We start from the raw sequence: 13,980 nt of genomic DNA, 5'->3' as shown, positions 1-13,980 counted from the left end.
TACATAGTGAGACCCAATATCTAAGTTACATTTAAACCAGTGTGGGTAAAGTGTTTTGCCCAAGGACACAACGGTAGTGACTAGGATGGCGGAAGCGGGGATCGAACCTGGAACCCTCAAGTTGCTGGCACGGCCACTCTACCAACCGAGCTATACCGCCCCTCTCTCCTGGGCCGATAAAACATTTCGCTTGACGATATATTGACCAACAAATTATTGCTGATAAACTATAATAATAATAATGAAATACATTTGTAACGCACTTTACATTTGTTAAAATCTCAAAGTGCTACAAAGTATTAAAAAAATATATATATATAAAGTTAGAATATATAATAAAAAAACTATATTATTGCTTTTTTTTTTTTAGAGCAAATTAACCGCGGATGTAATGACAATACATAATAATAATAATTCATGTGAATCCTTTCAAATGCAATAAACGTGTATTTCTCGTATATTTTCACATTGTAATTGAAATGTAAACTTTTTTCAATATAGAAGTTAAAACAAACAAATAATTACAATGAAAATACTTTCTGTTAGCAAAATGTTGCACTTGAATACAAATCACAACCAAAAGCTATACAATATTTTAAAGAGGGGCTGTGGGGCCCCCTCAGATATCAACAAGCAAAACAATAAATTAAATGGCTAAATAAAGTATCGAACAACAAAGTTTCACGTCAATATTGAACATTTAGGCAGAGGTAGAGTTGGACATTACTCAAGTGACAATCAAGTGAGGACCTTTTTAAACAAAAGTGCAAAGTAACAATACAAACACTACATTTAAACATGTGTATTAACTTACGCAAAACAAACTTAAGTCTGGCAGATTCCGAGTGAGGAACACCAACATGACACATTTCTGTCAAACATTTGCAGCACTTTTAGAAATGCTAGTTAAAATTTTAAAATACTTGCATTTTTGTTTTTATCTGTTACAAACCAAAATTATATGTTGGGTCTTTGAAAATGTGGCGCTCAAAGGCGAACTCCACTATTTGTCATTCACAATACTCATGCTGTGGTATTGACAGGTGTTCAATGTAGTGAGTCCCCGGGACCCACAGGTGGTGATTTGAGTGGGTTCCTGGGAAATTGAATGGGTCACGACTCCTCGGTTGAGGAAATGTATTTCTTTGTTATATCACTTCCGGCTCATTAAATATGCGTGGTGGTCAAGCCAGCGTCTGTTCTTAATGGGTACTTGGCGCCATCTAGCCTTTTTCGAAGAAAACATGCACTATGCTTGCCTTGTTTTTTGGCTGTTCGAACCGTTCAAATCGTGAAAAGGATAGAAGTTTCTTCAGAGTTCCTCGAGAGGTAATCAAGATCTTATTAAACGACAACGGAAAAAGTATCACGCACTCCAGTCCACGGGAGCAGATTCGAAGAATGGAGGAGTTTGCAGTGATCACTTTGTTGAAGGTTTGTTTGATATACTTTTAAAGTTTAGTGTTTCCCATTTACCGTACTATGAGGCGCACTTCACATCCTTTTATTTTCTAAAAAATTGCCTTATAACCCGGCGCGCCTAATGTACGGAATAATTCTGGCTGTGCTTACCAACCTCGATGCCATTTTGTTTGGTACATGGTGTAATGATATGTGTGACCAGTAGATGGCAGTAACACATAATAGATACGTGTCGACTGCAATTTTACGTCAGTAAACATCAAAAATGTAAATGTTCCATTGAAAATAAAGAACATTACACACGGCACTCAAAAATCTATCAAAATATTTTAGTATGACTTTGAAGCTGCACCGCTTGATGGATTGTCGGACCATTACGGCTACCGTAGTCAGAGATACAAGTATTACTATGGTGTGTGTATAAGGACCGTAAAATATCACCCATTAGCAGACATATTATCTGGCGTTTTGTTTCACATTATTATGCAAAACCAACTTTTCTTACCTTTTGGTACCTGCTGATGTGTATTTGAGATCTGCATAAGTCCTGAAATTTTGTGCATGTCCGCCGCTGTAGTCCGTGCCGGCGCCGTAGTCGATAAGCTTCTTCTTTTTCTCTATCTTCTTCTTATGGGAAATTCACCCTCTGCTGTTGCCATTTCTAATATAAAGTAGTGTAAAGTTCTAACTTATATCTCAATAAAAGTGACCAGTAGATGGCAGTCACACATAAGAGATACTATTTTTGTAATTTTGTTTGTCATTCACAATTCTTATGCAGTGATGTTGATAAGTGTTTAATGTCGTGAGTCCTCGGGACTAGGGATGTCCGATAATATCGGCCTGCCGATGTTATCGACCGATAAATGCATTAAAATGTAGTATCGGAAATTATCGGTATCGTTTTTTTTTTTATCAGTATCGTTTTTTTATTTATTTAATTAAATCAACATAAAAAACACAAGATACACTTACAATTAGTACACCAACCCAAAAAACCTCCCTCCACCATTTACACTCATTCACACTCATTTACACAAAAGGGTTGTTTCTTTCTGTTATTAATATTGTGGTTCCTACATTATATATCAATATATATCAATACAGTCTGCAAGGGATACAGTCCGTAAGCACACATGATTGTGCGTGCTGCTGGTCCACTAATAGTACTAAACTTTAACAGTTAATTTGACAAATTTTCATTAATTACTAGTTTCTATGTAACTGTTTGTATATTGTTTTACTTTCTTTTTTATTCAAGAAATTTTATTTATTTTAATTTTTTTTTTAAGTACCTTATCTTCACCATACCTGGTTGTCCAAATTAGGCATAATAATGTGTTAATTCCACGACTGCATATATCTGTTGATATCGGTATCGGTTGATATCGGTTTCGGTAATTAAAGAGTTTGACAATATCGGAATATCGGATATCGGCAAAAAGCCATTATCGGACATCCCTACTCGGGACCCACAGGTGGTGAGTTGAATGGTTCCCTGGGAAATTCAATGGGTCGCGACTCCCCAGTTAAAGAAACGTATTTATTTGTTATATTATTCTCTTTCTTAAAGGGGAACATTATCACAATTTCAGAAGGGTTAAAACCATTAAAAATCAGTTCCCAGTGGCTTATTTTATTTTTCTAAGTTTTTTTCAAAATTTTACCCATCACGCAATATCCCTAAAAAAAGCTTCAAAGTGCCTGATTTTAACCATCGTTATATACACCCGTCCATTTTCCTGTGACGTCACATAGTGATGCCAATACAAACAAACAGCAAGGTATAGCGACATTAGTTCGGATTCAGACTCTGATTTCAGCGGCTTAACACTGTCTGATAAGATAATTACTAACAACTATGAACTAGGTTTACAGCATATGAAATACATTTGGCAACAACATGCACTTTGAGAGTGCAGACAGACCATTTCAGGCGCTAAGAACATATATTTTTCCATGATTTCAGCACTCAGGTTAACCATACCTAAATAGACACAAAATACTGCATTACACAAGACTACCCGAATGTACTTGAATGATTGAAAAAAATAAATGTTTTTAAGCTAAATTATTGGTAAACACAGTTTATGTATAATAATTTACGTAAAACCGCGAGTAATGAATAAAGTTTTCATCAATTAATATATTCTGTAGACATACCCTCATCCGCTCTCTTTTCCTGAAAGCTGATCTGTCCAGTTTTGGAGTTGATGTCAGCAGGCCAGGGAAGCTAGGGTCGATATTCTTCTCTTGATCATCTTCGGTGGCATAAGGGACGGTGTGAGCCAAGACATCCAGGGGGTTTAGCTCGCTCGTCTGCGGGAACAAACTGCCGCCATTGCTTGCCGTGCTACCGAGGTCCTTTGTCCCTGAATTGCTCACACACTCCGGCAGATTCAATGGGGGTCTGGCGGCAGATTTCTTTGACTTTATCGTTGGAAATGCATCTGCTTTGAGTGTCGCAGGATATCCACACATTCTTGCCATCTCTGTCGTAGCATAGCTTTCGTCGGTAAAGTGTGCGGAACAAACAACTGACCATTTCGTCGGCTTTCCCCACACCCTCGTATTTTGAACAAATTTCGTCCAATTTCTTGCCACTTTCGCATCTTTGGGCCACTGGTGCAACTTGAATCCGTCTCTGTTCGTGTTGTTACACCCTCCGACAACACACCGACGAAAGTGAGAAAATGGCGGATTGCTTCCCGATGTGACGCCACGTTGTGACGTCATCGCTCCGAGAGCGAATATTAGAAAGGCGTTTAATTCGCCAAAATTCACCCATTTAGAGTTAGGAAATCGGTTAAAGAAATATATGGTCTTTTTTCTGCAACATCAAGGTATATATTGACGCTTACATAGGTCTGGTGATAATGTTCCCCTTTAAACTTTCACAAGATTTAGGGTACATCTCTCCTAAAATGTTAGGTGTGGTTTGTAGTATCTGAAGGAGTGTTTTCTATTTTTCTGTGATTCTATCTCCACTTGTCCTAGTCCAAGCCAAGTCATGTAAACATTGATCCATCATTCTGGCAAGGCACTAAATGAATGGCCATGAAACACTACACACACATACAATACATAGAAGTAAGTGAGTAGCAAATTCAAGGAGAAACATCTCTTAGATCATGTCTGAGCTAAAGTTTGTTTGTGTCCTACAGACGTCCAGCAGCTGATTGAATATCCAGAAGAACCTCCCCCTCAGTCGCCGGGGAGGAGGTCCACTGTGAAGCAGGAGACTTCACAGCCACCCCACATTAAAAAGGAAGAGGAGGAACTCTGGATCACTCAGGAGCGAGAGTATCTTCTTGGACCGCAAGAAGCCGATCTCACCAAGTTGCCACTGACTGTTGTCTCTGTGAAGACTGAAGATGATGAAGAGAAACCACAGCTGGACACGTTCTTAACTCCACTATCAGATAGCGAGGCTGAAGACGGGGTTGAAGTAACTTTGAGCAGCGATACAGACTGTGAAGGTGATATGAGGACTCACACTGACAACAAACACTCTGAATGCTCTACAAATAAGAAAGGGAAACTGACTTTGAGCTGCTCAATTTGTGCTAAAATATTTAATAAAAAGAGCAATTTGACTGAGCACATGAGAACACACACAGGGGAAAAACCATTTAACTGCTCAGTTTGTGGTAAAAGCTTTACTAAAAAGAGCAGTTTGGCCCCACACATGAGAACACACACAGGAGAAAAAACATGTATTTGTACAGTTTGTGGTAAAAGCTTTTCTCTAAAGTGCAATTTGACTCAACACATGAAAACACACAGTGGAGAAAAAACATTTAGTTGTTCAGTTTGTGGTCATAGTTTTTTTCAAAACAGGCAATTGACTGAACACATGAGAACGCACACAGGAGAAAAACCGTTCAATTGTTCAGTTTGTGGTCAAAGTTTTTCTCAAAAGGGCAGTTTGATTGTACACATGAGAACACACACGGGAGAAAAACCATTCATTTGTTCCGTCTGCGGTAGAAGCTTTTCTCAAAAGACCAACTTGTCTGATCACATGAGGACACACACAGGCGAAAAACTATTTAATTGTTCAGTTTGCGGGAGAAGCTTTACTCGAAAGCAACATTTGACCGAACACACGAGAACACACTGTGGAGAAAAACGCTTTAGATGCTCAGTTTGCAGCGAAAGCTTTTTGGGCAGACCAAAGTTGACTCAACACATAATGAAACACAGAGGAGGAAAAACAAAAAAAAGAAGTCCGCTAAAAAGTGATGATCTGCTGTGTGTATGATACCAGACTCCCCCGTGAATTAGAACAGCAGTTCCACAAATTTGGATGAGAACAACATGGCTGGTGTTTTCCTTACCTTCCTTTTGGACTACAGAAGTAAACATGGAATTGTGTTTGTGTTGTGACTATGTTTTATCATAGTTTTGTACATGCACACAGTGTAAATTATATTTTCAGAAAATCAGTTCGTTCGTAGAATAAAAGCTATTGGAGTCTACTTGCCTCAAGTTTTTTTTATATGGACTTTGATTCTTTCCTGACCTGCAACATACTTTGGAAAAAGTTAAAACCCACTTTAAATTGTGAGTTGTTTTCTGGGGGAAACTTAGACTTTAACTTCATTTCCTCTAATGGGACCTCAGGGCATTTAATCGATCGCAACTGGACTGTTTGGTTTGTCTTAGAAGACTTTTCGCCCTTCATCCGAGTAGGCTTCATCGGTTCATGCTCATAGACTCCCAATCCTCTCCTTTGACACCAGCCGCTGGACCAGATCTGACCAATCTAAGTCTATGAGCACGAACTGATGAAGCCTACTGAGGCAATGGCACCAGCCACTTGACTAGATTTGACCAATCCAAGTTTACGAGCATGAGCTGATAAAGCCCACTGAGGTAGCCACTTGACTAGATTTGACCAATCTAAGTCTAAGACTAGATCTGATTCTGACCAATCTATTTCTATGAGCATGAACTGATGAAGCCTACTTGGATGAAAGGCAAAACGTCTTCTAAGACAAAGCAAAGACTCAGAGACTCTAAGACTTTGCTGAGTTTGACAGATGAAACTGGTTCATGAAATACCGGTAAATGATTTGTGAAATAGTTTAATTGTGAAACATCTAAAATAATTAATTTAATAGTTAGGTGAACATAATTTACATCAAGTTATTTCATGACACCTTTAAATACACAATTATTTATTTCAAATTGTATTGATTAATGACACATTTAGGTACATTTTTAAAGATGTATTTATTTCTGTCCCATTTGACCCTTTGTAGAAAGGGTCCCCACATAAAAACAACAACACTTTAATAATGCAAACAGTTTTTATCCGTCAACGTCTTACTTAAAAGTCTCTTTTTATTTTCTATAAATAATTTTATTATTGGCGAAAAGTGGTTGTTACCACAAACTCGTGAATGCATGTGCGTGTGTGTGTGTGTGTGTTTCAACAAATGTATTCATATCACAAATATTTCCTATCTGACTTGATTAGTAGTCATATTGTATTGTATTGTATTATATTATTATCATACTATACCATGTTATATCATTGTATGTCTTATATAATATTATTATATATATTATATTATTTCATATCAGATTATATCATACATCATGTATTATATTATTTCATATCGTATGATATATCTATTATGTTATTCTATATTCTATTCTATTCTATTATGTTACATTTGTGGGAACCTAAGTAATAATAATAATAATAATAATAATGGAGCATGGTGGAACAGGGGTTAGTGCATGTGACTCACGATACGAAGGTCCTGAGTTCAATCCCGGGCTTGGGGTCTTTCTGTGTGGAGTTTGCATGTTCTCCCCGTGACTGCGTGGGTTCCCTCCGGGTACTCCGGCTTCCTCCCACCTCCAAAGACATGCACCTGGGGATAGGTTGATTGGCAACACTAAATTGGTGTGAATGTGAGTGTGAATGTTGTCTGTCTATCTGTGTTGGCCTTGCGATAAGGTGGCGACTTGTCCAGGGTGTACACCGCCTTCCGCCCGAATGCAGCTGAGATAGGCTCCAGCACCCCCCACGACCTTGAAAGGGACAAGCGGTAGAAAATGGATGGATTAGATTTATATACAACTTAATATCTGGTTAAAGGTGATTTATGTTTATTCTGAAACAGTGGTTACGCACATTATTTGTGTGTGTAAAATATTTTCTTTAAATAAAACATTTCATTAGGCCAAATAAATCCCTAATATATACAATTCATATATATATATATATATATATATATATATATATATATATATATTTATTTATTTATTTATTTATTTATTTATATATATATATACACATATATATATATATACACATATACATATATATATATATATATATATATATATATATATATATATATATATATATATATATATACATATATATGATAAATGGGTTATACTTGTATAGCGCTTTTCTACCTTCAAGGTACTCAAAGCGCTTTGACAGTATTACCACATTCACCCATTCACACCAATATATATATATATATATATATATTTATTTATTTATTTATTTATATATATATATATTTATTTTTATATATATATATATATATATATATATATATATATATTTTATATATATATATAAAATATAGGTTTGAAAAATGGATGGATGTATATTAGTGTGACATCCCAGCGGCCACAAGACATTAAAACAGCGTTGAGAACGTGTTGATTTAGATCCTGACGTTGAGCAACTCAAACATAATGTTAGAACAACATGCTTTTTGATGACGTTTAATCAATGTTGGGTCCCGACGTTGATTTGACCATTGAATTTTGGTCATTTCCCAACCAATTGTCCATTTCCACAACCCAAATACAACGTTGGAACGATGCATGCTTTTGACAACGTTCTTTCAATATCATGTTGTGACATTGATTTGACCTTTGAAATTGGGTAATTTCCCAACGTACAACGTTGGACATCAACATTGTCTCAATTTACAAATACAACTGTGTTTGCAACATTGTTTCAAAGTCATTTTTAAAGGACATGCATGTATGGTCAACGTTGTATCTGTCAAAACTGGGTCGGGGGTGTTTGCTTTTCCGGGATGCAACGGAAAGTTGGCTCGTGCGAGACGGGAATGGAGGTACATGATTTTTATTTAATATATCAAAAAAGGAATAAATGAAAGCGCGCACAGTGGCGGAGAATAAACTATGAAAAACAAAAGACTATAGCAAAAAGTACAAATGAAAAGCACGCACAGTGGCGGAGAATAAACTATGAAAAACAAAAAGATTATAAACATGGAACAAAAACTTACTTGGCTTGGACAAAAAAGGAGCAGCGTGAACATGGACATGAAACAATGGACGGAGCATAAATGTGGAGTGGTATGGGGTGCGAGGTCGTCAGAAAAACAAACGGAAAAACACTGAACTTAAATACTACAGACATGATTAACGAAAACAGGTGCGTGACTCAAGACGTGAAACAGGTGCGTGACGTGACAGGTGAAAACTAATAGTTGCTATGGTGACCAGACAAGGGAGTGAAAGACGGAAACTAAACAAAACATGACTTAAAACAAAACATGATAATACAGACATGACAGAACCCCTCCCTTAAGGACAGATACCAGATGTCCAAAACTTAACAAAAGTCATGGGAGGGCGGGAGGGGGACATGGCGGTGGGTCGCCAGCCCAAGTGGCCCCGAATCCACCGAGGCAAAGTCAAGTGGCGGCGGCGAGTGGAACGCCGCTGCAGCAGGCGAGGCGGACGCCCAGGGATTGGCCACATTCGTGGCCGACTGGGAGGTGGGCGCACTTGGCGTGGCGGGCGACCAGGTAGCGGCCATATCCGTAGCCGACGAGGAGGCAGGCGCGTCGTCAACTTGGCAGGCGTGGCAGCTCGGCGTGGCAAGTCAGGCGGCGAAGCTCGGCGTGACGCGTCCAGCGGCGAAGCTCGGCGTGACGCGTCCAGCGGCGAAGCTCGGCGTGGGTCTTGGTCTTGGTGTGGGTCTTGGTCTTGGCATGGCGAGTCTTGGTCTTGGCATGGCGAGCCTTGGTCTTGGCATGGCGAGCCTTGGTCTTGGCATGGCGAGCCTTGGTCTTGGCATGGCGAGCCTTGGTCTTGGCATGGCGAGCCTTGGTCTTGGCATGGCGAGCCTTGGTCTTGGCATGGCGAGTCTTGGTCTTGGCATGGCGAGTCTTGGTCTTGGCATGGCGAGTCTTGGTCTTGGCATGGCGTGTCTTGGTCTTGGCATGGCGTGTCTTGGTCTTGGCATGGCGTGTCTTGGTCTTGGCATGGCGTGTCTTGGTCTTGGCATGGCGTGTCTTGGTCTTGGCATGGCGTGTCTTGGTCTTGGCATGGCGGGTCTTGGTCTTGGTCTTGGCATGGCGGGTCTTGGTCTTGGCATGGCGGGTCTTGGTCTTGGTCTTGGCATGGCGGGTCTTGGTCTTGGTCTTGGCATGGCGGGTCTTGGCGTCGTGGAGCTGCGACTGGCGGCACTTGGCGTCGTGGAGCTGCGACTGGCGGCACTTGGCGTCGTGGAGCTGCGACTGGCGGCACTTGGCGTCGTGGAGCTGCGACTGGCGGCACTTGGCGTCGTGGAGCTGCGACTGGCGGCACTTGGCGTCGTGGAGCTGCGACTGGCGGCACTTGGCGTCGTGGAGCTGCGACTGGCGGCACTTGGCGTCGTGGAGCTGCGACTGGCGGCACTTGGCGTCGTGGAGCTGCGACTGGCGGCACTTGGCGTCGTGGAGCTGCGACTGGCGGCACTTGGCGTCGTGGAGCTGCGACTGGCGGCACTTGGCGTCGTGGAGCTGCGACTGGCGGCACTTGGCATCGTGGAGCTGCGATTGGCGGCACTTGGCGTCGTGGAGCTGCGACTGGCGGCACTTGTCGTCGTGGAGCTGCGACTGGCGGCACTTGGCGTCGTGGAGCTGGTACCGGAGCTTGGTGTCGTGGAGCTGGTACCGGAGCTTGGCGTCGTGGAGCTGGTACCGGAGCTTGGCGTCGTGGAGCTGGTACCGGAGCTTGGCGAGGAACTTGGCATGGTGGAGCTGGTGCGGCAACAGGTGCTAGCCTTGGTGCAGGTGGAGGTGGCCTAGCTGGGGGTTGCGGCTTGGCAGGTCGGAAGACTGGTGGTGGCGGCCGTGAGGGAGGCTGTGGCTTGGCATGGTGATGCCGAGCCACCCCACCAACACAGCTCCTGACCCCAGCCCCCCCCTCAAGGGGCGGATACCAGACGCGCTCCCTGCGGTCTGGAACTCTCTGTAGGGGTGGGCGGGGGAGGGCAGAAATGTCCCCTTTATTTTGGCCAAATTGTTTTGTTTTTTTATCCCCCACCTGGGGTTGTGTGGGTGGTAAAAAAGAAAAAAATTGTGACGGGGGCGGGGCATGAAATTGGGATGGCTGTGACTGACTAGACCTGATTTCTAAAAACATGTTTTGATAATGTTTTATCAAAGACATGGCATTAGAGTTTTTAGCTGGAGGCGGGTGATTTAAAGAAAAAGTATTGAAACAAAAATCCTGGTCTGTGATGTCATCATGGGGAAGCCGGGCAGACTGCTGCTTGCTTCCGCCCGGAGGGGGCGGGGCTTGTGGGAGCGGCGTGTCCTGCTGGCTCGAGGAAGTTTTTCCCCGTCCTTGGCGACGTTTCCGGGACGGGAGCGACGCGCCGATCGGCACCAGCTTGCCTTCATTCCCCCACATCATCCCCCTGCGCTCCCTGGGGGAAAAGCGCAGCGTCTCTGCCTCCATGGCGCGCAGCACCTCCCAAGAAGCTTCGTCCTGAATGTCCAACTCGGCCAATTTAGGTGCGGAAAAGCGGGTCTGCTGACGACCTACTGTCAAAACTGGGTCGGGGGTGTTTGCTTTTCCGGGATGCAACGGAAAGTTGGCTCGTGCGAGACGGGAATGGAGGTACATGATTTTTATTTAATATATCAAAAAAGGAATAAATGAAAGCGCGCACAGTGGCGGAGAATAAACTATGAAAAACAAAAGACTATAGCAAAAAGTACAAATGAAAAGCACGCACAGTGGCGGAGAATAAACTATGAAAAACAAAAAGATTATAAACATGGAACAAAAACTTACTTGGCTTGGACAAAAAAGGAGCAGCGTGAACATGGACATGAAACAATGGACGGAGCATAAATGTGGAGTGGTATGGGGTGCGAGGTCGTCAGAAAAACAAACGGAAAAACACTGAACTTAAATACTACAGACATGATTAACGAAAACAGGTGCGTGACTCAAGACGTGAAACAGGTGCGTGACGTGACAGGTGAAAACTAATAGTTGCTATGGTGACCAGACAAGGGAGTGAAAGACGGAAACTAAACAAAACATGACTTAAAACAAAACATGATAATACAGACATGACAGTATCAATGTCTTGTGCCTGCTGGGATAGGCAACCGCTTGTTCTAAAATATATATATATATATATATATATGTATTAAAATGCCTATATTTTGAAAATATATACAGTATATACTGCCGTAAAGTAGAGCAGTGTTTTTCAACCTTTTTTGAGCCAAGGTACATTTTTTGCGTTGAAAAAGTCCGAAGGCACACCACCAGCAGAAATCATTAAAAAACTAAACTCAGTTGACAGTAAAAAGTCGTTGTCGAAATTGTTGGATATGACTTTAAAGCATAACCAACCATGCATCAATATAGCTCTTGTCTCAAAGTAGGTGTACTGTCACCACCTGTCACATCACGCCGTGACTTATTTTGAGTTTTTTGCTGTTTTCCTGTGTGTAGTGTTTTAGTTCTTGTCTCACGCTCCTATTTTGGTGGCTTTTTCTCTTTTTTTGGTATTTTCCTGTAGCAGTTTCATGTCTTCCTTTTGAGCGATGTTTCCCGCATCTACTTTGTTTTAGCAATCAAGAATAATTTAGTTGTTTTTATCCTTCTTTGCGGGGACATTGTTGATTGTCATGACATGTTCGGATGTACATTGTGGACGCCGTCTTTGCTCCACAGTAAGTCTTTGCTGTCGTCCAGCATTCTGTTTTTGTTTACTTTGTAGCCAGTTCAGTTTTAGTTTCGTTCTGCATAGCCTTCCCTAAGCTTCAATGCCTTTTCTTAGGGGCACTCACCTTTTGTTTATTTTTGGTTTAAGCATTAGACGCCTTTTTACCTGCACCCTGCCTCCCGCTGTTACCGGCTGCCGAGCTCGAGACAGCACCGACACAGGGTCAACACGGCTGTGTTGACCCTGGATCTCAGGAAACAGAGTGGACCGACACCAGCAGATGACATGGCACCCCAAACCATCACCCAACCATGCAAATTTTGCATTTCCTTTGGAAATCGAGGTCCCAGAGTCTGGAGGAAGACAGGAGAGGCACAGGATCCACGTTGCCTGAAGTCTAGTGTAAAGTTTCCACCATCAGTGATGGTTTGGGGTGCCATGTCATCTGCTGGTGTCGGTCCACTCTGTTTCCTGAGATCCAGGGTCAACGCAGCCGTCTACCAGCAAGTTTTAGAGCACTTCATGCTTCCTGCTGCTGACCTGCTCTATGGAGATGGAGATTTCAAGTTCCAACAGGACTTGGCGCCTGCACACAGCGCAAAATCTACCCGTGCCTGGTTTACGGACCATGGTATTTCTGTTCTAAATTGGCCCGCCAACTCCCCTGACCTTAGCCCCATAGAAAATCTGTGGGGTATTGTGAAAAGGAAGATGCAGAATGCCAGACCCAAAAACGCAGAAGAGTTGAAGGCCACTATCAGAGCAACCTGGGCTCTCATAACACCTGAGCAGTGCCAGAAACTCATCGACTCCATGCCACGCCGCATTAACGCAGTAATTGAGGCAAAAGGAGCTCCAACCAAGTATTGAGTATTGTACATGCTCATATTTTTCATTTTCATACTTTTCAGTTGGCCAACATTTCTAAAAATCCCTTTTTTGTATTAGCCTTAAGTAATATTCTAATTTTGTGACACACGGAATTTTGGATTTTCATTTGTTGCCACTTCAAATCATCAAAATTAAATGAAATAAACATTTGAATGCATCAGTCTGTGTGCAATGAATAAATATAATGTACAAGTTACACCTTTTGAATGCAATTACTGAAATAAATCAAGTTTTTCAAAATATTCTAATTTACTGGCTTTTACCTGTATATGATAAATGACAGAAACAACAGATAAGAAATCAAAATCTAAATACATACAACTAGTGGTTCTGTGGGAGCTCCTGCAGCTGGCCAACGACGTGGTACATTTCCACAATTTTCTTCCGTTTTAGACTTAGACTTAGACTTCCTTTTTTATTGTCATTCAAATTTGAACTTTTCAGTACAGTCTGTTTTGTATGTAGTGTTTTATATTACAGTGTAATTTCAATAAAGATTTTTTTTAAATTAAAACCAGTGACAGCATGACTGCCCTAAAATACACTGACTGAAAAGGAATTTTACCTTTGCAACCTCATTATACTATTGGCTAAGTTGTATATTCATAAATGTAAGTTTCTCAATACCCGACCTGTTTTTTGTGCCTTTAAAGAAGATTTACAACTCTACATTAAAACACTCTCTACCTCTAACA

The 13,980-nt window shown here is 41.5% G+C and overlaps 3 protein-coding genes across 4 annotated transcripts in view; 2 read left to right on the top strand and 1 right to left on the bottom strand.

Moving 5' to 3' along the window:
• The window catches only part of LOC133619315 (uncharacterized), a 329,516-nt gene extending 323,613 nt beyond the window's left edge, over positions 1-5,903 (top strand). For both annotated transcript variants that reach the window (XM_072915434.1, XM_061980282.1), the window contains exon 2: positions 4,587-5,903. In XM_072915434.1, the coding sequence (XP_072771535.1) occupies positions 4,587-5,686 (1,100 nt within the window). In that variant the 3' untranslated portion in view covers positions 5,687-5,903. The remainder of the gene's footprint in view (positions 1-4,586) is intronic.
• Positions 1-13,980, bottom strand: part of LOC133619862 (uncharacterized) — a 498,075-nt gene that overhangs the window by 44,590 nt on the left and 439,505 nt on the right. The window lies entirely within an intron of this gene.
• Positions 1-13,980, top strand: part of LOC133619284 (uncharacterized) — a 360,072-nt gene that overhangs the window by 36,786 nt on the left and 309,306 nt on the right. The gene's annotated exons all lie outside the window — the stretch shown is intronic.

Source organism: Nerophis lumbriciformis, linkage group LG20 (genome assembly GCF_033978685.3).
Source record: "Nerophis lumbriciformis linkage group LG20, RoL_Nlum_v2.1, whole genome shotgun sequence".
NCBI lineage: Eukaryota > Metazoa > Chordata > Actinopteri > Syngnathiformes > Syngnathidae > Nerophis > Nerophis lumbriciformis.
This window is presented reverse-complemented; position numbering and strand designations above follow the sequence as displayed.